Genomic DNA, 27,980 nt, shown 5'->3' with positions numbered 1-27,980 from the left:
CCCCCCGGGGCCCCCCCCGGGGGCCCCCCCGGGGGCCCCCCCGAGGAGTGGCCGTACATAAGCTCGCACTACCGCTGCTGGCTGTTTTCCGCTGCTGCTGTTGCAGCGCAGCAGCAGCAAGTGCACGCAGCAGCAGTGGGGCGTCTTGCTGCAGTGGACGCAGCAGCAGCAGCAGCAGCGCCCAGCCTGCGCGAGCTGCTGCTGCTGCAGCAGTACTTCGCGCTGCAGCTGCTGCTGCTCTTCCAGCGCAAAGGCCTCAGCAACTCCGTCTTGGAAACTTCTTGTCTTTTCTTCCACAGATTCTTTTTTGCTGTTTCTTCTTTAGCAGCAGATCCTCGCCCGGCCCTCTTCGCCTGTTTGCTGCTGGCCCTCAAGGCCACGGACACCGCCAGGCACTACACTCTCGGGGCCAGTCCTGCTGCTGCTGCTGCTGCTGCTGCTGCTGCTGCTGCTGCTGCTGCTGCTGCTGCTGGGGATGCTGCTGTGGTGGTGGTGGTGCTGCTGCTGTGCTGCTGTGGTGCTGTTGCTGCTGGGGGTGGAGGGGCTTGGAGGCTAAACCCTAAACCCTAAGCCCTAAACCCTAAACCCTAAACCCTAGTTTGTGGTTTGTTTGCAGGAGCTGCTGGGGGACATTGCGGACTTGGACTTGAATGCAGTTTTATCCTTCGAATTGGTGGTTTGCGAGGCGCTGCAGTTTCAGCTGCTGGCCCTCAGCAGCAAAGAGCCCCTCAACGAGCTTTGTGCGCAGCTAGTTGCTGCAGCAGAGGCCACGCTGCAGCAGCAGCTGCAGCAGCTGCAGCACGAGCAGCAGCAGCAGCAGCAGCAGCAGCAGCAGCACGCGGAAGAGACGCGGAGCGCAGCAGCGAGCAGCAGCAACGGCAGCAGCAGCAGCAGCAACGGCAGCAGCAGCAGCAGCAACGGCAGCAGCAGCAGCAGCAGCAGCAGCAGCAGCAGCATGAACGACCGCGTGGAGGCGCTGGAGCTGCAGCACATAAAGCTGCTGTCGCAGCTGGTGCTGCTGCAGGAAGAAGCAGAAGCAACTTGTTTGCTGCTGTTTGCTTCTCCTGTGCTGCCGCTGCTGCACCCCCCAGCCAGACTTGCTGCTGCTGCGCTGCTGGCGAGCCCGCTGCTGCAGCAGCTGCAGCAGCAGCACGGCTTCGACGCTGAACTTGTCATCAAGAGACACTTGCTCAGCCTCGCAGAGGATGGCCCAACTGCAGCAGCAGCAGCAGCAGCAGCAGCAGCAGCAGCAGCAGCAGAAGGCAGCGCAGCAGCAGCGCCAGCTGCAGCAGCAGCAGCAGCAGGCAGTGCAGCAGAGCCGCGCGCGCCGCCAGCGGCAGCAGACAGCGCAGCAGCAGCAGCAGCAGCAGACAACGCAGCAGCAGCAGCAGCAGACAACGCAGCAGCAGCAGCAGCAGCAGCAGCAGCAGCAGCAGCAGAAGAGCGTTGGTCTGAGCTGCTTCGTTGCTTCTCGGAAATAAAAAAAGAATTAATTGTTTTAAAACAAACTCAAAGACAGACACAAAACGGCCAACTCTCCCAGCCCATGGCTGCTGTCCTCGCCAGGGCCGTCGAAGCAGCAGAAGTAACCCGCTGCTGCTGCTGCTGCTGCTGCTGCTGCTGCTGCTGCTGCTGCTGCTGCTGGTGATAATTATCTTCGAGCTGCCAGTGCTGCTGTTGCTATTCTCTTGGTGCTGCTGCTGCTGCTAGTAATTGTGTTCGAGCTGCCAGTGCTGTTATTGCTGCTGCTGTTGCCTTTCATGCTGTTGATGCTGCTGCTGCTGCTGCTGCTGCTGCTGCTGCTGCTGCTGCTGCTGATAACAACGGTAATTTTTTTAATGTTGCTGCTGCTGCTGATGCCTGTGACCCTCGTAATGTTGCTGCTGCTGCTGAGGCTGCAACGGGTGCTGCGCAATATAGTTCTAAGGCTGCTGCTAATGGTTTGCTTGCTGCTGCTGCTGCTGCTGCTGCTGCTGCTGCTGCTGCTGCTGCGATTGAGTCCTGCTGTTGTCACTGCATCTGCGGTTGTGCTGCTGCTGCTGCTGCAACTTGTGCTGCTCTTGCAAGTGCTGTTGCTGCCGCCGCTGCTGCAGCTTTCGCTGCTGCTGCAGTACCTGCTGCTTGTGCTGCTGCTGCTGCTGCTGCTGCTGCTGCAGGTTTTGGAAGGCAACGGTAGAGACGGCCGCAAAGACAAAAAGAGGAAAAAGAAAAAGTCGAAAAAGGAGTAAACAGCAGCAGCAGAAGAAGCAGCAGAAGCAGCAGCAGAAACTGCAGCAAGAGCGTTCACAGCAGCAGCGGCAGCAGCAGCAGCAGCAGCAGCAGCAGCGTTGGATCTCTATTCGTTTTCCCAGCAGGGCACAAAAGGCCTCCTCACAAATGCACAAAGCCTTTAGTGTGTCTTCCTTAGCTAGCTAGCTGGCTAGCTAGCTGGCTAGCTAGCTGGCTAGCTAGCTGGCTAGCTAGCTGGCTAGCTAGCTAGCTATCTAGCTAGCTAAGCAGATGGCTGGATAGCTAGCCAGCTAGCTGAGTGGCTAACTAGCTAGCTGGCTAGCTAACTAGCTAAATGGCTAGCTCGCTAGCTAGCTGGACAGCCAGCTACTTATCTCGCTCGCTAGCTAGCCAGCTAGCTAGCTAGCCAGCTAGCTACTTATCTAGCTAGCTAGCTAGCTAGCTAGTTAAGTAGCTAGCTAGCTAGCTGGTTAAGTAGCTAGCTAGCTGGTTAAGTAGCTAGCTAGCTGGCTAGCTACCTGGTGAAGTAGCTAGCTAGCTGGCGAGCTAGCTAGCTAGCTAGCTAGCTAGCTAGCTATCTGGTTAAGTGGCTAGCTAGCTAGCTAGCTATCTAGCTAGCTAGCTAGCTAGCCAAAGAGTGTTTTTGTTTGATTGGCTTCTCTTCAGAGAGGCCCCAATGGGGCGCAGCAAGCGCTTAACTAGCAGCAAATAAAAACTTGCAAATAATAGAAATTGAAATAAATAAATAAATAAATAAATAAATAAATAAATAAATAAACAAATAAATAAAAAAATAAATAAATAGACAAATAAATGAACAAATAAATAAATAAACTGAAGTGAAGAAATGAATAACTGAGGGGATATATTATTTGAAAAGGAAATTCTGAAGAGAGAAACGAGTGGTTCTTTATAATTAATTTTTCTTATTTTTATGTTTAATTATATTTGTTAATTAATTAATTAATTAATTAATTAATTAGATTGTTTATTTATTTATTTATTTATTTATTTATTTATTTATTTATTTATTTACTTATTTGTTTATTTATTTATTTATTTATTTATTTATTTATTTATTTACTTATTAGCTACTTCCTCTTTGGCGGAGAAGTCCGAAGAGGGGTCAAACGAGGGGCAAAAAGATGAGAAATGAAAATAAATAAATGAGAAATAATAAATAAATGAAAAATAATAAAAAAAAGAATAAAAAGATATGAAAATAAATGAAAAATGGACAAATGAGGCAAAAAAGAAGAAAAGATGAGACCAGCAGCAGCAGCAGCAGCAGCAGCAGCAGCAGCAGCAGCAGCAACAGCCGTTCCGCGGACACGGCCAGCGATCCCTTTGTGCTTTTAATTCATTTATTTTTGAATTTAAATTTAATTCTTTTTTATTTTTTAAATTCATTTTATTTATTCGAGAGACAAAGCCTGGAGCTGCTTCGTCGCGAGCAGCAGTCGAGATCCTGCTGCTGCTGCTGCTGCAGCAGAAGCAGCAGCAGCAGCAGCAGCAGCGACAGCGGAGTATTAGTTTTTGCTGCGCGTCTCGCGGCTTCCTGGCACTGTCTGTACACCTGAAATAGCGGCTGCTGCTGCTGCTGCCGCGTCTACTGCAGCAACGTGCTGTTCCCTCCTGCGAGGCAGCAGCAGCAGCAGCAGCAGCAGCAGCAGCAGCAGCAGCAGCAGCAGCACACGCGGCCGACGAGCGTCATTCGCTGCTGGGGTTTGCGTTGCCTCTTCTGCTGCTTCCTGTCTGTTGTTTTTATTTTTACTATTTAAATGAATGCATAATTAAACATTTATTTATTTCTAGGGGCCCCTCACCCCGCTGAGAAACGGCAGCAGCAGCAGCAGCAGCAGCAGCAGCAGCAGCAGCAGCAGCTGCTGCTGCTGCTTGCGCTGGGGGCTGCTGCCGGTGCGGCGCCTCCTGCCCAGGACTTCGGCCCTTGTCTTTTCTTTTATTTCGCTTTTTAGTGACTGCTTTCTGCTGCAGCTGCTGGGTGCTTAACAGCAGCAGCAGCAGCAGCAGCAGCAGCAGCAGCAGCAGCAATAGCATCAGCTCCAGCAACTCCAGCTAACCTTAGCTCCCTGCTCAGGGGCCCCACTTGCGTACCCTGAACCCCACGACAAATAGGGGCCCCTTCCCCAAGCAGCAGCAGCAGCAGCAGCAGCAGCAGCAGCAGCAGCAGCAGCAGCAGCAGCAAGGAGTCTCAGCAAGGGGGGCCCCCAGCATGATAGCTACTCCGCCGCAGCGCCAGCAGGGGGCCCCCCCTCAGGTTAGGGCACAGCCCCAGGGGCCCCCGGGGCCCCAGGGGCCCCTGGGGGCCCCCCCGGGGGGCCCCCTGTTGGCCCCTGCTGCTGCAGCACCTCTAGGCTGGCTGCCGCAGACTCGCAGCCCTGCAGCGCAGCAGCAGCAGCAGCAGCAGCAGCAGCAGCAGCAGCCTGTGAAGCCGCCGCTGCCTCCTGCTGCGCACAACGGGCCAGCCACTGCGTGGATGGAAGCAGCAGAAGCAGCAAGGCAGCTGCTGCAGAACATGAGAATGCCTGCTGCAGCAGAAACGGAGCAGCAGCAGCAGCAGCAGCAGCAGCAGCAGATGCTGCGGGCTGCGGAGGCCCGCTACCGCCGCAGCAGCAGACACACAGAAGATCCACGGCCACGGAGCTCTTTGCAGGAGGAGGGGCAGCAGCAGCAGCAGCAGCAGCAGCTGCAGCAGCTGCAGCAGCAAGTGGAGTCGCTGCAGCAGCAGCTGCAGCAGGAACGCCAGAAGGCCCGAGATGAGTCTGCTGCGCTGCAGCAGGAGACAGCAGCCCTCAGACAGCAGCTGCAGCAGCAGCAGCAGCAGCAGCAGCAAGACAACGGAGAGCATGGGCAGCAGGAGCGGCAGCATTTGGTGGAGCAGCTGCAGCAGCAGCAGCAGCAGATCAAGCTGCTGCAGCAGCAGCTTGACGAGAAGCAGCAAGCGTCAGCTTCTGCGGTGGACGCAGAAGGCAATGAACAGCAGCAGCAGCAGCAGCAGCAGGACTTAAGGCAGCAAGTGGAGCAGCTGCAGCAGCAGCTTGCGAGCCAGGGCCAGCAGTTGGAGGAAAAGGAGCAGCAGCTGCAGCAGCTGCAGCAGCAGCTGCAGCAGCTGCAACAGCAGCTGCAGCAACAGACAGAGAAAGCGGCGCAGCAGCAGCAGCAGCTGCGCGAGTACGAGCGGAAGAGTGCTGCCGCTGCTGCAGCCAGCAGCAGCAGCAGCAGCAGCAGCAGCAGCAGCAGCAGCCTCGCGAAGTCTCTGCAAACGCTGCAGCAGGAAATAGCCCGTATTCGGCTGCAGCACGAAGCTGCGCTGCAGTGTCTGGGCAGCTCTGCTGCTGCTGCTGACCAGGGTGCAGCAGCAGCAGCAGCAGCAGCAGGGCAGCAGGCGTTCGACGACATAGGAAATGTAATCCAGGGCATGCAGCGAGAGCAGCAAGAGCAGCAGCAGCAGCAGCAGCAGCAGCAGCTGCTGCAGCCGCTGCAGCAGCCGGGGAGCCCCTGCAGCAGCGTGGCCTGCAGCACGAGGGTGCGGTCGCGGCGCAGCAGCATCGTGAGCAGCAGCAGCAGCAGCAGCAGCAGCAGCAGCTGCATCTCTTCGATGCTGACAGCAGTGCAGCGCATGCAGGAGATTTACACAAAAGCAACAGCAGCAGAAGCAGCAGCAAGGCAGCAGCAGCAAGGAGCCCGGCAGCTAAACCGCAGCAGCTTCTCTGTCTTGTCCAGCCGCTTCCCCACACTCCCGCTGCTTGCTGCTGCTGCTGCAGCAGACCCCAGCCGCCCCTCAACGCCTTCCCACCTCAGGTAGCTGCTGCTGCTGCTGCTGCTGCTGCTGCTGCTGCTGCTGCTGCTGCTGCTGCTGCTGCTGCTGATGTGGCCGGTGGCTTCGCTTGTGCTGCTGATGCCGTTGTTTGATGCTGACCCCGCTGCTGCTGCTGCTGCTCTTCTGATTGCTGCTGCTGTTTTTGTGACTGCTGCTGCTGTTGCTGCTGCTGTGATGCTTCCTGCTGCTGTTTCTGTGATTGCTGCTGCTGCTGCTGTGATTGCTGCTGCTGCTGCTGCAGCGTTGCTTCGCTTCCGGTGAATGTCCAAACGCCTGCTACCCGCATGTGGGGCAGCGCACATCCCGTGCTGCAGCAGCAGCAGCAGCAGCAGCCGCAGCAGCAGCAGCAGCAGCCGGAGCTTCAGCAGAAGCAGCAACAGCAGCAGCAGCAGCAGCAGCAGCAGCAGCAGCAGCAGCTATGGGAAACACCACAGACCCCTCCGCCGCTGAGTGTATCGAGCGTAGCTTCCGGAGACTTCAAGCAGCAGCGGCAGCAGCCGCAGCAGCAGCAGGATCAGCAGCAGCAGCAGCAGCAGCCGGAGCAGCAAACCACCTCGAGTATCTCCTCGCTGCAGCGGCCGCAGCAAGGCTCTGCCACGACAGCAGCAACAGAAGGGCCTTTGGGCCTCAGCAGCAGCAGCAGCACTGCGTCTCCGCCCCTGTTCGCGCAGCAGCAGCAGCAGCAGCAGCTGCAGCAGCAGCTGCAGCAGCAGCTGCAGCAGCACGTACAGGACAGCAGACGCAGCAGCGCCCGCACCATAGATGAATTCTTTGCATAGGGGGGCCCCTGGGGGGCCCCAACAGCTCTCGGGGGGCCCCCCAACTGAACCCTTGGGGGGCCCCCAAACCCTTGGGGGGCCCCCAAACCCTTGGGGGTCCCCCAAACCCTTGGGGGGCCCCCAAACCCTTGGGGGGCCCCCAAACACTTGGGGGGCCCCCAAGCCGCTAGGGGGCCCCTAAACCCTAGGGGGCCCCCTAAACCCTTAGGGGCCTCTAAACCCTAGGGGGCCCCTAAACCCTAGGGGGCCCCCGAACCCTTTGGGGGCCCCTGTGATTAGTGGTGGAGACACCTTGAGGTGTCTTCGCGCCCTTGCTGTATAGTTCTGCTGCAGCTGCTGCTGCCGCAGTGTTTGGGCGCGGGCCCTTTTTCTTTAGTAACTCGGAAGAAGTATTTGTGTGCATTTGTTTATTTGTAATTATTTATTAATCATTTAAAAGTTATTTATTATTTATTATTATTACTTATTATTTATTATTTATTATTTATTGTTATTTATTTATGGGGTTTATTTGCTGCTGCTGCTGCTGCTGCTGCTGCTGCTGCTTGCAGCCACGGCGAAGAAGCTGCATTTTTGTTTTATTGCAATTGTTCTGCATTTGACTTGCATTTAATTTATATTTTATTTAAATTTTAATTAAATTTTATTTATTTTATTTTATTTTATTTTATTTTTATTTTTATTTCAAATAAATGCGTTTTAGTCCATTCGCACTTTGCAGTGCTTTCGGGTGTACGTACACAAGGCCGTTTTTTGAATTTAAATTCTTTTTTTAAATTTAAAATTCCATTTTTAAATTTAAAAGTTTATTTCAATATTTCAAAATTTATTTAATTGAAAAATCCATTTCTGGTCATTAAACAAAATGCAAAAAGTGAAAAGCCCGCAGCGCATGCAAGCGCATGCAAACTACAAACGAATGCGGCTGCTGCTGCTGCTGCTGTTGCTGCTGCTGCTGCTGTTGCTGCTGATGGTGGTGCTGCTTATGCTGGTTGTGTTACTGCTGCTGCTGCTGACGCTGATGGTGACTAGTCTGCTGCTGATGCTGCTGCTGGTGACTATGATTCTGCTGCTGCTGACAATGTTACGGAAGCAGCAGCAGCAGCAGCAGCAGCAGCAGCAGAAGCAGCAGCAGCCTACAAATCATTTGGGTACTTAGAGGCAGCTGATTGTGAAATAAATTCATTTTAAATAAAAGTTTTATTTATTTTAAAAGTTTTATTTATTTTTAAAAGAGGTTTTTTGTGGGGCAACGAAAGCTCGTCAGCGAATCCAAGCACATGTTGCAGCTGCTTTAGGATTTAGGGTTTAGGGTTTAGGGTTTAGGGTTTACCCAGGGGTGGGCGTTGCTGCTGCTGGCGCCGCCAAACCCTAATTTAGGGTTTAGGGTTAGGGGTTTGAGGCTAGGCCACAACAGCGGCATCTGCGTGGGCACATCCCGCCTTTAGCAGTATTTCGGGTAGGAATTTCACCTGCCGGTGCCACCAAACCCTAATTTTCACCTGCCGGTGCCACCAAACCCTAATTTAGGGTTTAGGGTTTAGGGTTTAGGGCTTGAGGGTAGGCCCTTTTCGACAGCGGCATTTGCGTGGGCACGCAGTATCCCGGTTCTGCACTTCACCCGTCGATGCCACCAAACCCTAATTTAGGGTTTAGGGTTTAGGGTTTAGGGTTTAGGGTTTAGGGTTTAGGCTTTTTTTCTGCAGGTGTGGTCGAAGAAGACAATTTGCGCGTTTCCGGGGGCAGGGAATTCGAAGCGCGTGGTGCCGTCTCCGGGAGGGAGGTTTGGATTAGGGTTTAGGGTTTTGGAGTCTCTTTTGTGGCGAAAGAGAAGCCCGAAACCCTGCTGCTGCTGCTGCTGCTGCTGCTGCTGCTGCTGCTTCACGCTGAAGTGGCTGCTGCTGCTGCAGCAGCAAAACGAAGACGCCATGTTCAAGTACGCCAGGTCCGACGGCCGCGGCAGCAGTCTGCAGCAATTAATTAATTAAATTAAATTAATTTAATTAAATAAATTAATTAAATTAATTAATTAAATTGATTAATTTAATTAATTAATTAATTAAATTAATTAAATAATTAAATAATTGGAGGAGTTGAAGAATTGAAGACAAAAGGGATGAAGGGAGAAATTTGAAAGACATAAAAAAATCGAAAAAACGGAAAAAGAGAAAAAATCAAAAAAGATAAAAAGAGAATTAAATAAAACCAAAAAGAGAAATAAAAGGAGAATATAACAATAAATAAAATGCGGCAAAAAGAAGACCAAAAAGAAAACCAAAAAGACCTAAAAGGGGAAATAAAAAAGCCAAAAAGAGAAAAAAAGATCCAAAAAACACAAAAAAAATAAAAAAAGATTTAAAAAGAAAAAGAATCTTCAACTGGCTTTCTCTTCTTGCCTCTTCTTTCCCTCGCAAATGTCTCGAAAACTCTTTTCTTTTATTCGATCTGCCAAATCAATATATCCACTGACTTCAATTCCCTCTTCATTCAAATCCCTCACATAAACAATTGTCGACAAACTCCCATTCAATATCAAATCCACTCGACCCGCCAGCTGCAGCCCCAAGCTGTTCTCCCGTGGCCCCGGGGGCCCCCCGGGGGGCCCCCCTGGGGGCCCCCCCGGGGGCCCCCCTGGGGGCCCCCCGGGGGGGGGCCCCAGGGGCCCCCCTGGGGGGCCCCCCGGGAGGCCCCCCAGGGGGCCCCCTAAGGGACTCCCTGCTGGAGAGGCCCCCAGGGCTAGGGGGCCCCCTGATGGGGGCCCCAGGGGGGCCCCCGGGGGGCCCCCAGGGGAGGAGGTACCGGGGGGGCCCCCCGGGGGGGCCCCCGGGGGGCCCCCAACTCCGTAATGTTTGGCCTTGCGGTTTTGTTCATCTAATGTTTCTGCCTTTTGGTAAAACTGTTCTCTTGTTAAGACAGATCCTGAATTTGAAAAAAAGAAAATGAATTTCTTTTGCTGCTGAATGCTGGGCTTATTTGTTCAGTGTTCATTTATCATTTGTTTCTTCATTGTTTTGTTATTTATTTATTTATTTATTTATTTATTTATTTATTTATTTATTTATTTATTTATTTATTTATTTATTTTGGTTCTTTTTATTTTTGTTGCAGATCGTTTTGCTGCTGCTTGTCTTCGGTCTACCTTTGAGACATCCAATTTCCACCAGCTCCCTCGCGAGTCTTTCCTTAGAACAGCAGCAGCAGCAGCAGCAGCAGCAGCAGCAGCAACAGCAACAGAAGCAGCAGCAGCAGCAGCAGCAGCAGGGCGCAAAGAGGAGGTGGAGAGTAAAAGCTGGCAACGGAGAAATGGGTTTTTGGGGTGTACGTACACCTCAGAGGTGTGGAGAAGTCCAAAAGCGAAAAGAAGAAAACATTTCATTTTTAAAAATAAATAAAAGCATTTAATAAACAGAAATAAGTGGAAATAAATCATTTTTAGAAACAAATTGAAATGAAATGAAATCAAATAAATTCAAATTTCCAGTTCGGGAGTTCGGGTGTATGTACATCGCTGAGGTACAGCCGGTCCGTCTCAGTCAAAAAGCCGTCCAAGTAATCTTCGTAAGTTTCTGCATGTTTTAGTTCTTCTTCGAGGCTGTTTGGGGTCGCCATTGTCCATTTAAATCCATTTAAATGAATTTAAATCCATTTAAATGAATTTAAATCCATTTAATTCATTTAAATTCATTTAATTCATTCAAATTCGTCTCAAGAGGCTCAAAATGCCTCTTTTTAGCTCAAGTTCTTCTCCAAGATCCACTCTTGCCGTGTACAAACCCTAAACCCTAAACCCTAAACCCTAAACCCTTAACCCTGTTGCACAGGTGCTCGCTAGGTCTAGATTTAAAGAGTCTCGCTCCACAAATTAGCGTTTAGGGTTTAGGGTTTAGGGTTTAAGGTTTAGGGTTTAGGGTTTAGGGTGTAGGGTTTAAGCGAAGTCAGCTCCTCTTCAGGGCTTTCGCCGGACACCCGCTCTTGCTAATGCAGCCACCGCAGCAGCAGCAGCAGCAGCAGCAGCAGCAGCAGCAGCAGCAAATAATATTTTAAACTTAATATAATTTATTTTAATTATCTTTTTTCTCAAGTTCTATTTCAAATACCCAATAAACCCAAACTCAACCTATAGGGGGCCCCAAGGGCCCCTGGGGCCCTTGGGGCCCCTAGGGGCCCACGGGGGCCCCCAGGAGTCCCGGGGGGCCCCTCAGGGGGCCCCCCTTTGGGTACTAGCCCCTCTAAAGGGGCCCCTGAGGGTACCTTTTGCCTTTTCCGAGGCTTTTGAGGGTTTTCAAGGGTTTTATTCCCAGCCATTCGGCCGCAGGGCGAGGGTTTAGGGTTTAGGGTTTAGGGTTTAGGGTTTAGGGTTTGTGTCCATGGGGGCCCCTCTGCGCAGCATAGACCTCGACAAACTCCAAATTGACTGGTCTTCAATAGATCGCCTCCTTTCTGATTTCCAAGGGGCCCCCGAGCCTCTAGGGGCCCCCGAGGGCCCCCCTGGGGGCCCCCCTGGGGGCCCCCCTGGGGGCCCTCCTGGGGGCCCCCTTGGGGGCCCTCCTGGGGGCCCCCCTGGGGGCCCCTCTGGGGACCCCAGACCCTCTTTGGAGGCTTTAGATGCCTCTGAAGCCACATTTGGGGCTTCAGGGCGTTTGGGGGCCCCCCAAGAGCAGCAGCATGGGGCCCCCCAAGAGCAGCAGCAGCAGCAGCAGCAGCAGCAGCAGCAGCAGCAGCAGCAGCAGGGGGGCCCCCAGCAGCAGCAGGGTGGCCCCTCGCGCCAGAAGCGGGGCCGCAGCATTTCTGCTGTTAAGGGCCGAAGGCAAAAGTGCCCCGGGTGTGGAGTCCAGCGGTCTTTCTACTGCTGCAAGTGCTGCTGCCTCCTTGGGCCTGCAGCAGCAGCAGCAGCAGCAGCAGCAGCAGAAGCAGAAGCACCAGCAGCAGCAGCATTCCCACCAGCACCAGCAGCAGCGCCGCTCCCAGCAGCAGCAGCAGCGCCGCCCCCAGCAGCAGCCGCAGCACCACCCCCAGCAGCAGCAGCAGCACCACCACCACCACCACCCCCAGCAGCAGCAGCAGCAGCAGCAGCAGCAGCAGCAGCAGCAGCAGCAGCAGCAGCAGTGCGGGTGCCCCGCGTGCGGCTGCCGTTTCGGCTTCACATAATTCGCCACCCGAAAGAAAAAGCTTCGAAGTCTTCTGCTGTCCCTTTGGCTTTTGCTGCTCCTCAGGAAGTTTTGCTGTACGAAGCAGACCTCAGCAGCAACTCCATCACAAGAATTGGGCCCCTGCAGCAGCAGCAGCAGCAGCAGCAGCAGCAGCAGCAGGAGCTGCAGGTGCTCCGTGGGCGGAGGGCCGGGCGGTGCTGCTGCTGCCGGGAGCAGCAGCAGCAGCAGCAGCAGCAGTGGACTGGCAGCGAGTGGAAGATGTTGTGCTGCTGGACTGCACTTGGTACCAAGCAGCAGCAATGAGCCGTCTTGCTGCTGTTGCTGCGCTGCAGCGCGTGCAGCTCAGCAGCAGCAGCAGCAGCAACTTCTGGAGAAGACACAAAAACGGAAAACCTTTTTTCCTCTCAACAGCAGAAGCAGCTTATCTTGTCCTCAGGGAATACGACATGCGCCGAAGGGCAAACCAAGCTGCTGCTGCTGCTGCTGCTGCTGCTGCTGCTGCTGCTCCCGCTGCTGCTGCTGCTGCTGCTGCTGCGGGTGCTGCTGCTGGCGGTGCTGCAGTGGAGCCAAAGACGCAGGCCGCAGACGAAGCAGCAGCCGGCGAAGCAGCAGCAGCAGCAACAGCAGCAGCGGCAGCAGGATCAGCAGCAGCAGCAGCAGCACTAACCGCCCACAACAACCAGCAGCAGCAGCAGCAGGGAGAGCAACAGCAGAGCCAGCCGCAAAAACAGCAGCAGCAGCAGCAGCAGCAGGAACAGCAGCTGCAATGCCAGCAACAGGACCACCAGCAGCAGCAGCAGCAGCAGCAGCAGCAGCAGCAGCAGCAGCAGCAGCAGCAGCAGCAAGAGAGTCTGCTGGTCCCGGCTTTGAAGGCAGAAGAGGAGCAGCAGCTGTGGAGTTCTTACGAAGGAGATTTTGACAATTTGCTGTTTTGGTTTTGTTTAATTAAAAAGACAATTCAACAAGCAGCAGAATCCAGAAACACAAAAGATACTTTCTAGCCTTTTCTGCTGCTGCTGCTGCTGCTTGCTGCTGCATGCTGCTGTTTGCTGCTGCTTGCTGCTGCATGCTGCTGTTTGCTGCTGCTTGATGCTGCTTGCTGCTGCATGCTGCTGTTTGCTGCTGCTTGCTGCTGTTTGCTGCTGCTGGCTGCTGCTTGCTGCTGCTTGCTGCTGCTGGCTGCTGCTTGCTGCTGCTTGCTGCTGCTGGTTGCTGCTTGCTGCTGCTTGCTGCTGCTTGCTGCTGCTTGCTGCAGCTTGCTGCAGCATGCTGCTGCGCCTGCTCGCTTTTGCAGCTGCGCTAAACCCTAAACCCTAAACCCTGAGAAGGGGCAAACGGCGATGCGAAAGAGAGCCTGTCAAACCCTAAACCCTAAACCCTTTTGACTCAACAGGCTTCGGATTCTTTCTGTACGGCTCAGGGTCTAGAGTTTAGGGTTTAGGGTTTAGGGTTTAGGGTGTAAGGGTTTAGGGTTTAGGGTTTAGGGTTTTCATCTCTGTCTGTTGATATATGCTGGCATGCAGGGCTAACGCAAATAAACAAATTAAATAAATAAATTAAATTAAATTAATAAATTAATTATTTAGTTTTTATTTATAAATAAAAAGCAAATAAAAGATATTGGGAAATAAATAAATAAATATTCCAAAATAAATAAAGGAATAGATGGGGTGGCGCCTCTAGAGAAGGGATACGGAGACTGGCAAAAAGACGAACTGCTGCTGCTGCTGCTGCTGCTGCTGCTGCTGCTGCTGCTGCTGCTGCTGCAGTAGCGTAAACTGTTAATTTGGTTTGCTGCTGCTGCTGCTTTAAATGGGTTTGTTTTGCTTTTGGGTTTATTTCCCTTTAAAGTTAAAAGCCAAATGAACAAATAGAAAAACAATTCAAATTAAAGTCCATTAGCAGCAGCTTGGGGCTGCTGCTGCAGCAGCAGCGTCTTTGCTGCAGCAGTTCGCAGTGACTGGGAAGCAGCAGCAGCAGATGCTGCTCGGTGAACAACTAGCAGCAGCAGCTGCTGCAGCAGAAGACGCTGCACAGCAGCTACGTAGCGGCAGCAGCAGCAGCAGCAACAGAGAATGCTCAGCAACTATCTAGCAGCAGCAGCAGCAGATGCTGCTCGGGAACCATCCAGCAGCAGCAGCGGCAGCGGAAGTAGACGCTGTTTGGCAGCCTTCTAGCAGCAGCAGCAGCAGCAGCAGATGACTCAGAAGCAACGGTGCTACGAGCATCAGCAGAAGCAGGACAAATCAGCAGCAGCAGCAGCAGCAGCAGCAGCAGCAGCAGCGGCGGCGAGCGCCTGCAGGAGCAGCAGGCAGCGATAATTAGCCCGCTCGAAGGCTCAGTTCCAGTAAAAGCCCTTCGCATTTGTTTTAAAATCTGTAAATGCGGAAACAAAAGATTTAAATTAAATTAAATTGAATTAAATTGAGCGAAGAGCAGCAGCATCGACGCGCGAGCAGCAGCAGCTCAGGTGTACAGACAGCTCGCTGCTGCGCACCAGTGGTCCTCAGCGAGGCTGGCCGAGGCTTTTTCAGTTCTGATCCACTTTTTCCTCAAATAACTTGAATTAACCTTTTATTTTTATTATTTGTTTCTTTTCGTCCAAAGAAAGATCCTTTTGGCCGGCAATGGCGCTCCCGAGAGCCTTTTCTTCTCTTCCTCGGGGGGCCCCCAAGGTCACCGCACTTTTGCTGCGCTCTGGGGGCCCCCTGGAGGGCCCCCAGCCTGTCTATCAGGGCCTGCGTTCGTTTTGGGGGTCTTCAAAGTCCTCCCAAGCATCTGTAGGGGCTCCGGGGGCCCCCCAGAGGCCCCCTGGGGCCCCTGGGGAGGCCCCCGGGGCCTTGGGGGACTCAGGGGGGCCCCCGCCAGCTGCAGGGCCCCCCCTGCAGCCAAAAGCTCGGGAAGAGCCAGCAGCAGCAGAGAGCTTGGGGGCCCCCTCAAGGGGGGCCCCGGGAGGGGCCCCAGAGGGGGCCCCAAGGGGGGCCCCTGGGAGGGCCTCAAGGGGGCCCCAAGAAACAGAAAAAGCTGCTTCTCAGGGGGCCCTCCAAAGGGCCCCCCAAAGGGCCCCTCAGAAGAGCCCCCAGGGGGGCCCCCCGGGGGCCCCCCTGAGGTGGCGGGGATTGGGTCTGAGCTGTTTGGCTGCAGTCAAAAATGCCTACGAGAAGTTCAGCATTGTGCTGGCTGAGGGCCTCCCCAGCCAAATTGGGGGAACTCCAGCTCATTTATATGGCCCCCAGGGCCTCTGCGGGGACCCTACGGGGCCCCAAGCAGCAGCAGCAGCAGCAGCAGCAGCAGCAGCAGCAGCAGCAGCAAGAAGGAGCTCCGGCGCCTTCCTGGAAGCAGGGGACGCGGGGGCCCCCATCGCACAGCAGAAGCAGCAGCGCCAGATTCCCCAGCAGCCCTCTGGGGGGCCCCCCAAGGGGGCCCCGCAAGACCCTTCACACGGGGCCCCCGCGGGGGCCCCCCCGAAGGCCGCGCAGGGGGGCCCCCAGGGGGGCCCCCAAGGGGCCCCCCAGAAGGACCCCCAGGGGGCCCCCAAGGAGGCCCCCTCTTCCCATTCGGATATCCCGCAATTCTTTTTTCCCTTCGGAAGGGGCATGAGGGCTGCAGCAGGACTTGTGGGTTCTGAGGGGCCCCCAAAGGCAGCAAAGGGCCCCTCAGAGGCCTCTGGGGGCCCCCCGGAGGGCCCCAGCAGCAGCAACTCTTATAAGGCTGAGGCGGACCCTCTGGGGGCCCTTGAGGGGCCCCCCCCCTGGGGCACTTGGAAGCCCTGGGTCTCGCGCATGCACTAAGGACTTGTTGTTTGTTTCTTTCTTTGTTTTTACCCCGCTGCTGAATTGCTTTATAGGGAATTTCAGCTTTAATAGCCCTTGGGGGCCCCCTTGAGGTCAAAAGGGGCCCCCAGGGGGCCCCCCGAGGGCCCTCTAGGACCCCCCGGGGGGCCCCGGGGGCCCCCCAAGGGCCTCCATAGCCTCCTTGGGGGCCCCAGGGGGCCCCCACCGGGGGCCATAGGGGGCCCCTTGGGGCCCCTGAGGCCCCCCTGGGGCCCCAAGGGTACAGGGAAGAAGCTTTGGGCAAAATGCTGCTGAGGGGGCCCCTCGTTTCTTTTTCATAGCAGCAGAAGAAGGAGGATCAGCAGCAGCAGCAGCAGCAGCAGTGCTCCTACAATGAATATGAGCATCGGCAACAGCAGCAGCAACAGCAGCAACAGCAGCAGCAGCAGCAGCAGCAGCAGCAGAAAGGCACCATATTCCTCATTAGTGAAGAAATGAGGGCCAGCTCTTTATGGGCCCTTATTTTTTCTAGAGGCCCCCTAGGGGCCCCTAGGGGGCCCCTAGGGGGCCCTTTTGGGGCCCTTTTGGGGCCTTTTTGGACCCTTTTGGGGCCCTTTTGGGGCCCCTTGGGGGCCCCCTGGGGCCTTTTTAGGATTCATGAAAATTGGGTTTTCTTTATAATCCCATAAGGGTCATTTCGGGCTTTATGGGCCCCTCTGAGGCCCCAGGGGGCCCGCTTGGGGGCCCCCAGCCTGCGATGGAGCAGCCTGGGGGCCCCCCTTCTTTATGGGCCCCTTTAGGGGCCCCTTCAGGGGCCCCTAAAGGGGTCGCTTGTGGTTCGGGGGGCCCCCTTTAAAGGGCCCCAGTGCGTACGGGGGGCCCCTTGTCAAGGGGCCAATTGTGAGGCCCTTTGGGCCAATTGTGGGGCCCCTAGGGCCACTTGGGGGCCCCCATGGCCCCCCTGGGGCCCCTGGGGGCCCCTGGGGGCCCCTGGGGGCCCCTGGAGCCCCGTGGGGGCCCCAGGGGTACCCCGGGGGCCCTTGGGGGCCCCTAAGACCGCTGGGGGCCCCTGGGGGCCCCTGGGGGCCCCTGGGGGCCCCTGGGGCCAATTGTGGGGCCTTTTGTAGCTTTTTGTAAAAAGGATTTGTTGACTTGTCTATTCTCTTTTTCATTTATTTTTCATTTTGTTAGTTTGCATTTATTGCCATTAGTCTATATTCGCGGCTTCGCTGCAGTTTAGCTGTTCGTAGCGGTTTTGAACTAGGGTTTAGGGTTTAGGGTTTAGGGTTTAGGGTTTTTAGTGGCCGCTAGGCCCCAGTAGAGGCGTTGATTGCAAGCAGCAGCTAAGTGCTGGAACAGCTGCTGCTGCTGCTGCTGCTGCTGCTGCTGCTGTTGCTGCCACTTGTGACATGTTTTTCCCTGCCTTTGCGGCTGGCATTGCAGCTGCTGCTGCTGCAGCTGTTGTTGCTGCTGCAGCTGTTGTTGCTGCTGCAGCTGTTGCTGCTGCAGCTGCTGTTGCTGCTGCAGCTGTTGTTGCTGCCGCAGCTGTTGTTGCTGATGCAGCTTTAACTGCTGATTTCTCTACTGCTGCCGAGACTGTTGCTGCTGCTGCTTCACCTGCTGCTGCTGCACCTGCTGCTGCTGCTGTTCCTGCTGCTGTGGTTGCTGCTGCTGCTGGCGTCTCTGTATATCTGCTGCTGCTGTCACGACTTACCGGACTTTGGCTGCCACTGCTTTTGCTGCTGCATCTACTACTACTTATCGGCGGCTGCTGCACTTGCTGCTGCAGTAGCTGCTGCTGCTGCTGCTGCTGCTGCTACTGCGTCTCCTGCTGCTGTAAGTGCAGCTGCTTTTGCTGCTGTATCTGCTTCTACTGTGAATGCTGCTGCTGTAACTTCCGGTACCGTAGCTGCTGCTGCTGTTCTATCTGCTGCTACCAAAGCTGCTGCTGCTGCTGCAGTATCTGTGGCTGCTGCAGCTGCTGCTGCTCTATTCGTTGCTGCTGTGCTGCTGCTGCATCTGCGGACACTAAAAATCGTGGGTGGTTTTGCTGTCTGGGGCCAGAACAGCAGGCTGCTGCTGCAGGTGCTGCTCGTCCGCGAGGGTTTAGGGTTTAGGGTTTAGGGTTTAGGGTTTCCCGCGGCCCTGCAGCAACTCAAACCCTTAAAGCGCGCAGACGACAGCCACGAAACGTTAGGCCTAAGCCCCTGAATTTAGACAACAAGGCTTCAGCAGCAGCCTGAACTGGCTAAACCCTAAACCCTAAACCCTAAACCCTAAACCCTAAACGCTACACGGTGAGGCGGGCTCGCGTCCGTGCGCTGCTGCTGCTGGATTTCTGCTAGTTATCCTTCAGTGTTTTAAAAATGAAATTAAAAATAAGCAAAATCTCTTTATTTGGAGCTACGTAGGAGGGACATGGCAGCAGCAGCAGCTGCACTGCAGCAGCAGCGCAGCAGCAGCAACAGCAGCAGCAGCAGCAGCAACTGCCTAGAGATCCTGCAAGGCCACGAAGGATTCAAATCCTTAGAGGTGCAGACTGCTGCTGCTGTCTTCTTTTGCGCAATAGAGCTCAGCAGACAAACCATACAAGCAGCAGCAGCACCTGCTGCTGCTGCTGCTGTGGCTGCTCATCGATGCAGCAGCAGCAGTAGCAGCAGCAGCAGCAAATGCTGCTACCGCTACCCTCCTTCTCTGAGTTAGCTCCGTGGGTGTCTGTAAGGCATTTGGTAGCCTCTGTATCACAGACGAAACAGCCTGAAGGCTCAGCAGCAGCAGCAACAGCAGCAGCAGCGACGAGAGAGATGCCCCGTGCTGCTGCTGCTGCTGCTGCTGCTGCTGCTGCGGATTAGATGCGGCGCAGCGGCAGCATCAGCAGCAGCTTGTCATGGGCCAAACCGTCGTGTGACCCTCTTTGCTTCAGCAAACGGCCCCACAACCTCAGTTGCTGCTGCAGCACGCAGCAGCAGCAGCAGCAGCAGCAGCAGCAGCGCAAGGGTAAACTGCGTCGCTGCTACTGCGACAGCAGCACCTGCCGCTCCTGCTGCAGTGCCAACAGCAACTGCTGGAGTGTACAGACACCTCAGACGCAGGGGAGGACGAGACGCAATTGCCCCAGCTAGTCAATTAATATGCAGCAGCAGCAGCAGCAGCAGCAACAACAGCAACTGCTTTTGCTGCAGCAGCTGGCGCAGCAGCAGGGACCCACGCTGCAGCAACAAGACCGCCTGGGCCAGCAGCACACGCGTTACATGCAGCAGCCGCTTGTGCAGCAGCAGCAGCAGCTGCTACAGCAGCGCATGCTGCAGCAGCAAATGCTGCAGCAACACGTGATGCGGCAACAGCAGCAGCAGCAGCAACAGCCACCACAGCATCCGCAGCACCACCTTCCCGGCGCTCCCTTGATGCCGCAGCCTCTTCCGCTGCAGCAGCAACTGCAGCAGCAGCAGCAGCAACTGCAGCAGCAGCAACTGCAGCAGCAGCAGCAGCTGCAGCAGCAGCAGCTGCAGCAGCAGCAGCTGCAGCAGCAGCAGCTGCAGCAGCAGCAGCATGGCTTCCCGTCATCAACGCCGCAGCACAGAGTCCAGCCCCCCTGTTCTGTAATACCACCACGCCCTTTGCCGCCGCCGCAGCAGCTGCTGCAGCAGCCACAGGCAGCTTGGCTGCAGCAGCAGCGCTATAGTAAGCAGCTGCAGCAGCAGCAGCTGCAGCAGCAGCAGCTGCAGCAGCAGCAGCTGCAGCAACAGCAGTTGCAGCACCAGCAGCTGCAGCAACAGCAGTTGCAGCAACAGCAGTTGCAGCAGCAGCAGTTGCAGCAGCAGCAGTTGCAACAACAGCAGTTGCAGCAGCAGCAGTTGCAGCAGCAGCACTTGCAGCAGCAGCAGCAGCTGCAGCAGCAGCAACATAGAGGCCCTCTCCATCTGCCTCCTCTTGGGTTCCCTCCTCCTCTGAGCTGCAGTGACACTCCGCGGGGAGCTGCAGCAGCAGCAGCTGCTGCTGTTGCTGCTGCGACAGCAGCAGCTGCTGCTGCTGCTGTGAGGAAGGCAGCAGCGACAGCAGCAACTGTTGCTGCACGGAAGCAGCCCCTCATGCGGCATACATCTCCTGCTGCAGGGGGCGACGCCGAACTGACAGCAGCAGCAAGAGCAGCAGCAGCAGCAGCTGTTGCTGCTGCTGGCAACGCTTTAACGAGGCAGATTGCAGCAGCTGCAGCTCCAGCTGCTGCTCAGCCAGCAGCAGCAGCAGCAGCAACAACAATGTACGAGGGAACGCGGCCGCAGCCAGCTGAGAAGGAAGCAGCGGTAGCAGCAGCAGCAGCAGCAGCACGAGCAGCAGCAGCAGCAGCGGAAGCAAAAGCTGCAGCAACAGCAGCAACGCCGACAACGCCGGGAAGACCTCAAGTGCGGCCATCGCGAACAGCAGCAGCGACAGCAGCAGCAGCAGCAACAGCAGCAGCAGCAGCAGCTGTAGCAACGAAGTCAGCCTCAGCATCGTTGCCGCCGACAGCAGGAGGAGCAGCAGCAGCAGCAGCACAGCCAGCAGCAGCAGCAGCAGCTTCTCCACCGGCAGCACCTTCTTCAGTGCCAGCCGTTGCAACAGCAGCAGCAGCGCCTGTTGCAGCAACAGCAGCAGCACCTGCTGCCGCGACAGCAGCAGCAGCAGCAGCGCCCGTTGCAGCAAAAGGAGCAGCAGCATCAGTCCCTCGTGCAGCAACCGCAGCAGCAGCAGCGCCCGTTGCAGCAAAAGCAGCAGCAGCAGCAGCAGCGCCCGTTGCAGCAACAGCAGCAGCAGCAGCGCCCCTTGCAGCAAAAGCATCAGCAGCAGCGCCCGTTTCATCAAAAGCAGCAGCAGCTGCAGTCCCTCTCGCAGCAAAAGCACCAGCAGCAGCGCCCGTTGCAGCAAAAGGAGCAGCAGCAGCAGCCCCTCTTGCAGCAACAGCAGCAGCAGCAGCGTCAGGAGCAGCAAAAGCAGTAGCAGCGGCAGCAACAGCAGCAACAGCAGCAGCGCCCCTTGCAGCAAAAGCAGCAGCAGCGACAGTCCCTCTTGCAGCAACAGCAGCAGCAGCAGCAGCGCCCGTTGCAGCGAAATCATCATCAGCAGCAGCCCCTGTTGCAGCAGCAGCGGCAGTAGCAGCAGCAAAGCCCGTCGCAGCAAATGCAGCAGCAGCAGCAGCACCTCTCGCAGCAACAGCAGCAGCAGCGCCCGTTCCAGCAAAAGCAGCAGCAGCAGCAGCTGCCCCTCTTCCAGCAAGAGCAGCCGCGGCAACAACGCCTGTTGCAGCAAACGCAGCAGCAGCAGCAGCAGCAGCAACCCCTCGTGCAGCAAAAGTAGCAGCAGCAGCAGCAGCGCCCGCTGCAGCAAAAATAGCAGCAGCGGCAGCCCCTCTTGCAGCAAAAGCAGCAACAGGAACAGCACCATCACGACCCGTTGCAAAAGCAGCAGCAGCAGCAGCAGCAGCAGCAGCAACAACAGCCGCTGCAGGAGCTGCTGCTGCAGCGCCCGTTGCAGCAGCAGCAGCGTCACCGCCACAAGCAGCAGAAGCAGCAACAGCAGCAACAACACCGCCAGCAGGAGCTGCGGCAGCACCAACTGCAACACCAAGTGCAGCAAAAACAGCAGCAGCAGCAGCAGCAGCAGCAGCAGCGGCGCCGCGAGCTAGTGCAGCAGCAGCGCCTCCACTAGGGCATGCTGCAGCAGCAGCAAAAGAAGCAGCAGCTGCAGCAGGGGGATCAGCAGCACCATCCCCAGCTGCAGCAGCAACAGGAACAAAGCCATTTGCTGCTGCTAAAGAAATAGCTTCACGAGCAACGGGGGCCGCGTCTTCGCCACTTCCTGCTGCTCCTGCTGCTGCTGCTGCTGCTGCCAGTCGTGCTGCTGCTGCTGCTGCTCCTGTTGCTGCTGCTGCTGCTTCAGGGAAGACGCCCCATAGCCCAACGCCGCCCCCAGCTGGGATGACTATAAAGTTGGCATCATTGCGGCAGGCAGCAGCAGCACCTGCTGCTGCTGCTGCTGCTGCTGCTCCTGTTACGCCCCTTGCTGCAACTGCTGCAGCAGCAGCTACTCCAGTTGCTGCTGCTGCTGAGCCGTCGCGTGCTGCTGGCGCCGCTTCCTCTTCTTCGGTAGGGTCAGGAGAATCTATGGAAGCAGCAGCAGCAGCAGCAGCAGCAGCAGCAGATGCAGCAGCAAGCAGCAGCAACTACGCAGTTCACAAGCACCGCAAGAAGGCCTCCCGCCTGACGCAGCGCCGCCGCCGCAAGCCGCTGCAGCAGACACCAAATGAGCAGCAGCAGCAGCAGCAAGAGTGGGAAGACGCTGCAGCAGATGAGCAGCAAGAGCAGCAGGAGCTGCAAGAGGAGCAAGAACTGCAGCAGCGGCAGCAGCAACCGCAGCAGCCGCAGCAGCAGCAGCAACAGCAGCAACAGCAGCATGCCGACATCTACAACCAGACAGGTGATGCCGTTTCGCAGCAGAAGCTGGTGCAGCAGCCGCAGCAATCGGGACTTCAGCAACAACAGCAGCAGCAGCAGCAGCTGCTGCAGCAGCAACCGCAAGAGCAGGAACAGCAGCAGCCCGAGAAGAAAGAGCTTGGCGAGCAGCAGCCACTCTCAAATAATCAGCAGCAGGAGCAGCAGCTCGACCAGAAGCAGCCGCTGCTGCAGCAGCAGAACCTCGACCACAAGCAGCCGCTGCTGCAACAGCAGCAGCAACAGCAGCAGCAGCAGCAGCCGCCGCCGCCGCAGCAGCAGCAGCAGCAGCAGCAGCAACTAGAGGGTCCCCGCCTCCGTTTACGGGGCCGCATGCTGCCGCCCTTGTCTGCACGAGTTACCCGTGCAGGTGCTTCACGCAGCAGCAGCAGCAGCAGCAGCAGCAACGATGCCCCCGCAGCAGGCGCAGCTGCTGCTGCAGCGGAGGGCCAGGGGACTGCAGCAAGCATCGTCGACTGGTCTCGCGTGCAGCAGCAGCAGCAGCAGCAGCAGGAGCTGCTGCTGCCGCAAACAGCAGAAGGATGGGATGCACTGCTGGGGACTTCGCCTACATGTGAGGTGTCTGTACACCTGGAGGTGGAGACGCCGGACTACTTGCTGCTGTCGGTGCCGCCGGAGCAGCAGCAGCAGCTGCAGCAGCAGCAGCAGCTGCCGCAGCACCAGAAGCAGCAGCAGCAGCAAGAGGCCGACCCGCGTGAGCAGCAGCAGGGCCTCAAGCTAATGCTGCTCCAGGAGCAAATGGACCCGTGCGGCGCTGCTGTTGTTGCGCTGCTGCTGGACCCAGAGGCAGCAGCAGCAGCAGCAGCAGCAGCAGCAGATGAGCTGCTGCAGCCAGAAGAGACCAAGCTGGTGCGGCTGACGCTCCTAGACGATGAAGACACAGAAGAGCAGCAGCCCCAGCGCAAACTGCAGCAAGTCAAGCAGCAGAAGCAGCAGCAGCAGCAGCAGCAGCAGCAGCAGCAGCAGCAGCAAGGCCATCAACACCGAGTCCCACCGCTGGCTGCCCAGCAACTGCCACAGACGCAGCAGCAGCAGCAGCAGCAACAGCAGCAAGAGCAGCAGGAGGTGCAGGATGGTGGGGGGCCTTCTCTAACTCCATTACCCAGACAAAGGGTCACAGCACCAGCTGCTGCCTTGCCAACAGCAGCAGCACCAGCTGCAGCAGCACCAGCTGCAGCAGCACCAGCTGCTGCATCACCAGCTGCTGCAGCACCAGCCGCTGCAGCACCAGCCACTGCGGGAACAGCTGCTGCAGCACCAACCACTGCAGCACCAGGAACTACAAAAACAGCTGCTGCAGCACCAGCTGCTGCAGGAACAGCTGCTGCAGCACCAGCTGCTGCAGGGACAGCTGCTGCAGCACCAACTGCGGCAGAAAAAGTTGCTGCAGCGCCGACTGCAGCAGCACCAGCCGCAGCAGCACCAACTAAAGCACGAGTAGCAGCAGCACCAACTGCAGCAGCGCCAGCAGCAGCAGCACCAGCTGCAGCAGCACCATCTGCAGCAGCGCCAGCTGCAGCAGCACAAGCTGCATCAGCACAAATTGCAGCAGCACCTGCAGCAACCCCCACGAAGGCGGCAGAGGCTGCTGCACCAGCTGCTGCTGCTGCTGCTGCTGCTGCTCAGTTGAAGTGCACAGTAGAGGGAGGGGCTGCTGCCGACGTGGGATCAGCACAGGCAGCTGCAGCACATGCATCCGCTGCAGCAGCAGAAGCAGCAGTGGAGAAGTCGGCAGCAGCAGAGGCTCCTGCTGCTGCTGCTGCTGCTGCTGCTGCGTCGAAGCCAGTGGACGAGCTGCTAAAGGCAGCAAGTTCTCTTGACCCAGACCGCGTGCTGCTGCTGCTCAAGGTGGCGCAGCAGCTGCAGCAGCAGCCGCACAGTGGGGCGGCAGACGTACAAACAATGCTGCAGGCGGCCAACAGGAGCAGCAACAGCAGCAGCAGCAGCAGCAGCAGCAGCAACAGCGGCAGCAGCACCAACAGCAGCGGCAGCAGCAGCGGAAGCAAGTTTATTCCCGCCGCTGTCTGCCTCTCAGACACGGATAGCATGGAGAGCTCAAGGGACGAGGTGCAGCAGGACCGCAGCAGCAGCCTGAACAGCAGCAACAGCAGCAGCAGCAGCAGCAGCAGCAGCAGCAGCAGCAACGGTGGCGGCGTCTTCTACTTTGCGAGTGCCACGGAGCCGCCCGCGATGGAGCGTCTGCTGCTGCAGGGCTGCGGGCCAGCTGAGCTTGCGGCGCTGGAGCAGCAGCAGCAGCAGCAGCAGCAGCTGCTGCTGCTGCGGAAGAAGCGGCAGCAAGGAGACAAGCGGCTGCTGCACGAAATGCTGCGGGGAGTGGCAGGCCATTATTCAGACTTAGACATTCCAATTCCTTGCTTTTTGCTGTCGCGTCCCAGCAGAGCAGCGCATGCAGCAGCAGCACAGATGTGGCAGCAGCTGCTGGGCGACAGCAGCAGCAGCAGCAGCAGCAGCACCGGCGGCGGCTACGGGCTGTGTCAGCAGCAGCAGCAGCAGCAGCAGCGCAGGAAGAAGCGCATTCTTGCTGCTGGCGGCGCGTGCGTGGACGGCGCGTCTCCCCTGCGGTCGCAGCAGCAGCAGGCGGAGCAGCAGCAGCAGACGGAGCAGCAGCAGCAGCGGGAGTGGAACGGCGTGGCCACAGTTGCTGCTGCTGCTGCTGGCAGCAGCAAAGTGCGGCTGCGAGGCCCAGCAGCAACAGAGGAGGCCTTGAGCCGCAGCAAGTGGTGGGGGCCGCCGACGCCAGCAGGGGCCCCCCGCAGCCGCAGCAGCAGCAGCAGCAGCAGCAGCAGCAGCAGCAGCTGCGGCTGCAGCAGCAACTTGAAAGCCATCGACACCAGCCTGAGTGGAGTTGCTGGGGGAACTTATGACCGGGAGAACAGCTATTTGGGGTGTATGTACATCAGCAAGTACAACAGGGAGTTGTGCAGCCGCGTGGCAGCAGCAGGGCGTGGGGTGCTGCTGCTGCCGCTGCAGCAGCAGCAGGAAACCGCTTTTCAGCTGCAGCTGCAGCAGCTGCAGCAGCACGCCGAGGGCGGCTGGCTGCAGCCGCTGCTGGCCCTCAAAGATGCCCTTTATGCCCCTTGCATGCACCAGGGGGCCCCGCTGCAGCTGTCGCAGCAGCTGCTGCAGGCCTTCGGGCTGCAGCAGCTGCCTTCTTCCAAGGCCAACAGAAAGCTCAAGGAACCCCGCAGCGGGCCAGCTGCCTGGGGGGTTCAGGCAAGTCCTGCTGCTGCTGCTGCTGCTGCTGCTGCTGCTGTTGCGAGTGATGCTGCTGCTGTTGCGAGTGGTGCTGCTGCTGCTGCTGTTGCGAGTGGTGCTGCTGCTGTTGCGAGTGGTGCTGCTGCTGCTGCGAGTGCTGCTGCTGTTGCTGTTGTGGTGGGGTTTTGCTGTTTGCTGCTCTTGCTGCCCGGCTGAGACGTCGGCCGGGTGCTGCGCGTGCTGCTGCTGGCGTGTATTGCTGCTGCTGCTGCTGCGCCTCTCGCTGCTGCTGCTGCTGCTGCTGCTGCTGCTGCTGTGGGTGTCCTTCTGTGCTCCTACGACGGTCTTTATATCTTCCTTTTGCTGCCGTTTTTATTTTCCTTTTTTAATTCTTTTTTATTTTTTGCTTTTTATCTGCTTTGCTTTGTTCTGGGCCTTCATCTCTTTTTGTCATTTTTAATTCTTTTGAATTCTTTTTTGTTTCTTTAAATTCCCTTTTTGTTCTTTTTCTTCTTTTTACTCATTTAAAATTCCTCTTTGTTTCCTTTCGTTCTTTTAATCCATTTAATTTAATTTTATTTAATTTAATTTAATTTAATTTTTGAATTCCATTTTTTCACTGAGTCCTTTTTGCTGCTGCAGGCCTGGTTTTCTCTTTGTCGCCGAGCTGAATTGGATTTCTTTTTTTCCGAAGAGTCTTTAAAGTTTCCTCCCCCTTTAATGCTGCGAGTGGCAAATGCTGAGTTTCGATTTTTGCTGCTGCTGTTGACTACTTTGCTGCTTTCAAAAGAGCTGTGCGGCTCTTCAAGGCCCAAAATCCCCCCACCATCAAAACGCAGCAGCAGGAAATCGACTACAAAAGAGGTACACCAGAGCCTGCTGCTGCTGCTGCTGCTGCTGCTGCTGCTGCTGCTGCTGCTGCTTCTTGTTATCTTCCTGTCCTGCCTCTTTGTCTACTTTATGTCTCTTTTTGTTTATTTTTTCACTTTTTGTTTTTATTGCTTTCTGTTGCTGCTGGCAGCTTCTGCTGTTTCTGTCTCCCTTTAATCACCTTTTTTCCGTTGCTTCCGTTTCACTGCTTTTGCTGCTGCTGATCCTGCTGCTGCTGCTACTGCTGCTGCTACTGCTGTGTGCTGCTGCTGCTGCTGCTGCACCTCCAGCAGCAGCGGGCATTACGCTTTATGTCTCTTTTTGTTTATTTTTTCACTTTTTGTTTTTATTGCTTTCTGTTGCTGCTGGCAGCTTCTGCTGTTTCTGTCTCCCTTTAATCACCTTTTTTCCGTTGCTTCCGTTTCACTGCTTTTGCTGCTGCTGATCCTGCTGCTGCTGCTACTGCTGCTGCTACTGCTGTGTGCTGCTGCTGCTGCTGCTGCACCTCCAGCAGCAGCGGGCATTAGCAGCAGCAGCAGGCACGGCTCTCTCTGCATGCTGTGGTAGAAGAGTGCAGCTGGCCTATGGAGTTGCTGCTGCTGTGCTTGCTGCTGCTAGCTGCTGCTGCGGGTGGTGGTGGTGGCCGTGCTGCTGCTGCTGCAGCTGCTTCGTTTGCTGCTGCTGCTGCTGTTGCTGTTGCTGCAGCTGCCATGGCTTATGTGCGCACTCCTCTTTATTACCTGCACTCCCCATTCGTCTACCACGCGAAGCTGCTTGCTAAAGCAGCAGCAGCAGCAGCAGCAGCAGGAAAGGGCCAGAGCTTGACTGTGACTTCCAGGCTGCTCAGCGCGGATGTCTCGCCGCAGCCAGCAGCAGCAGCAGCAGCAGCTACTGGAGCTGCTGCTGCTGCTTCTGGGTTTGCAAAGGCGCGCCCCGAGGATGCTGCTGCTGCAGCACGACTGCCAGGCAGCCAGCATGCTGACGCAGCAGCAGCAACTGCTGCAGCAGCGCTGGCGAAGCAGCAGCAACGGGAGGAAGCCAAAGGTCGAGACCCAGAGGGAAGCAGCAGCAGCAGCAGCAGCAGCAGCAGCGGAGACACCACTCGGCTGCGGCTGAAGTGCTTCGGCGCTGCAGCACTTGCAGGTTTTGCTTCCGTGTCTCCTGCGGATGAGCAGCAGCAGCAGCAGCAGAAGCTGTCTGTGGCACAGAAGCACGAATTCGGAGCCCTCAGCGACGGCGGCGAGCAGCAGCAGCAGCAGCAGCAGCAGCAGCAGCTGCAAATCTCCGCGTCCCCGCACAGCAGCGCGCCGGCGACGCCGGCGTCGCCGCAGCCCAGCAGCCACAGCAGCAGCAGCAGCAGCAGCAGCAGCAGCAGCAGCAGCAAGGTGTGCAGCCGGATGGCGCGGCAAATCGAAGCAGAAGAATTCGCAGAAGCTCAAATGCTGCTGGCTGGCAGCAGCCAGCAGCGAATAGATCAAGAAGTTGCTCGATTTCGGCTGAGACCCCTTGTGGAAGCAGTTCACAGGGCTCAGGCCCTCCCCAGGTTTCTCCAGCCAGGTGCTGCTGCTGCTGCTGCTGCTGCTGCTGCTGCTGCTGCTGCTGCTGCTGCTGCTGCTGCTGCTGCTGCTGCTGCACGA

The 27,980-nt window shown here is 56.7% G+C and overlaps 5 protein-coding genes across 5 annotated transcripts; all 5 read left to right on the top strand.

Moving 5' to 3' along the window:
- Window positions 1–106: 106 nt before the first annotated feature.
- ENH_00053750 (cyclin H, putative) lies at window positions 107–6,849 on the top strand (the record flags this gene model as incomplete). Its single annotated transcript, XM_013581507.1, has 5 exons — window positions 107–495; window positions 617–1,585; window positions 4,328–4,507; window positions 4,619–6,051; window positions 6,312–6,849. Coding segments are annotated over 5 exons (3,509 nt in total), but the record flags the coding sequence as incomplete, so codon positions are not given.
- A 4,367-nt stretch (window positions 6,850–11,216) lies between these two features.
- ENH_00053740 (hypothetical protein, conserved) lies at window positions 11,217–13,000 on the top strand (the record flags this gene model as incomplete). Its single annotated transcript, XM_013581506.1, is given in 2 exon segments — window positions 11,217–12,299; window positions 12,305–13,000. Coding segments are annotated over 2 exon segments (1,779 nt in total).
- Window positions 13,001–14,626: 1,626 nt separating this feature from the next.
- Window positions 14,627–15,790, top strand: ENH_00053730 (hypothetical protein; the record flags this gene model as incomplete). The annotated part of the gene is made up of 1 exon (XM_013581505.1): window positions 14,627–15,790. One exon carries the CDS (start codon window positions 14,627–14,629, stop codon window positions 15,788–15,790), a length of 1,164 nt encoding a protein of 387 aa, XP_013436959.1.
- A 3,113-nt stretch (window positions 15,791–18,903) lies between these two features.
- On the top strand, window positions 18,904–25,689 carry ENH_00053720 (hypothetical protein, conserved; the record flags this gene model as incomplete). Its single annotated transcript, XM_013581504.1, has 1 exon — window positions 18,904–25,689. One exon carries the CDS (start codon window positions 18,904–18,906, stop codon window positions 25,687–25,689), a length of 6,786 nt encoding a protein of 2,261 aa, XP_013436958.1.
- Window positions 25,690–27,053: 1,364 nt separating this feature from the next.
- Window positions 27,054–27,900, top strand: ENH_00053710 (hypothetical protein; the record flags this gene model as incomplete). Its single annotated transcript, XM_013581503.1, has 1 exon — window positions 27,054–27,900. A coding segment is annotated over one exon (847 nt), but the record flags the coding sequence as incomplete, so codon positions are not given.
- Between the last annotated feature and the right edge of the window lie 80 nt (window positions 27,901–27,980).

This window comes from Eimeria necatrix, genomic scaffold (genome assembly GCF_000499385.1).
Source record: "Eimeria necatrix Houghton genomic scaffold, Enh_scaff436, whole genome shotgun sequence".
Lineage (NCBI taxonomy): Eukaryota > Apicomplexa > Conoidasida > Eucoccidiorida > Eimeriidae > Eimeria > Eimeria necatrix.
This window is presented reverse-complemented; position numbering and strand designations above follow the sequence as displayed.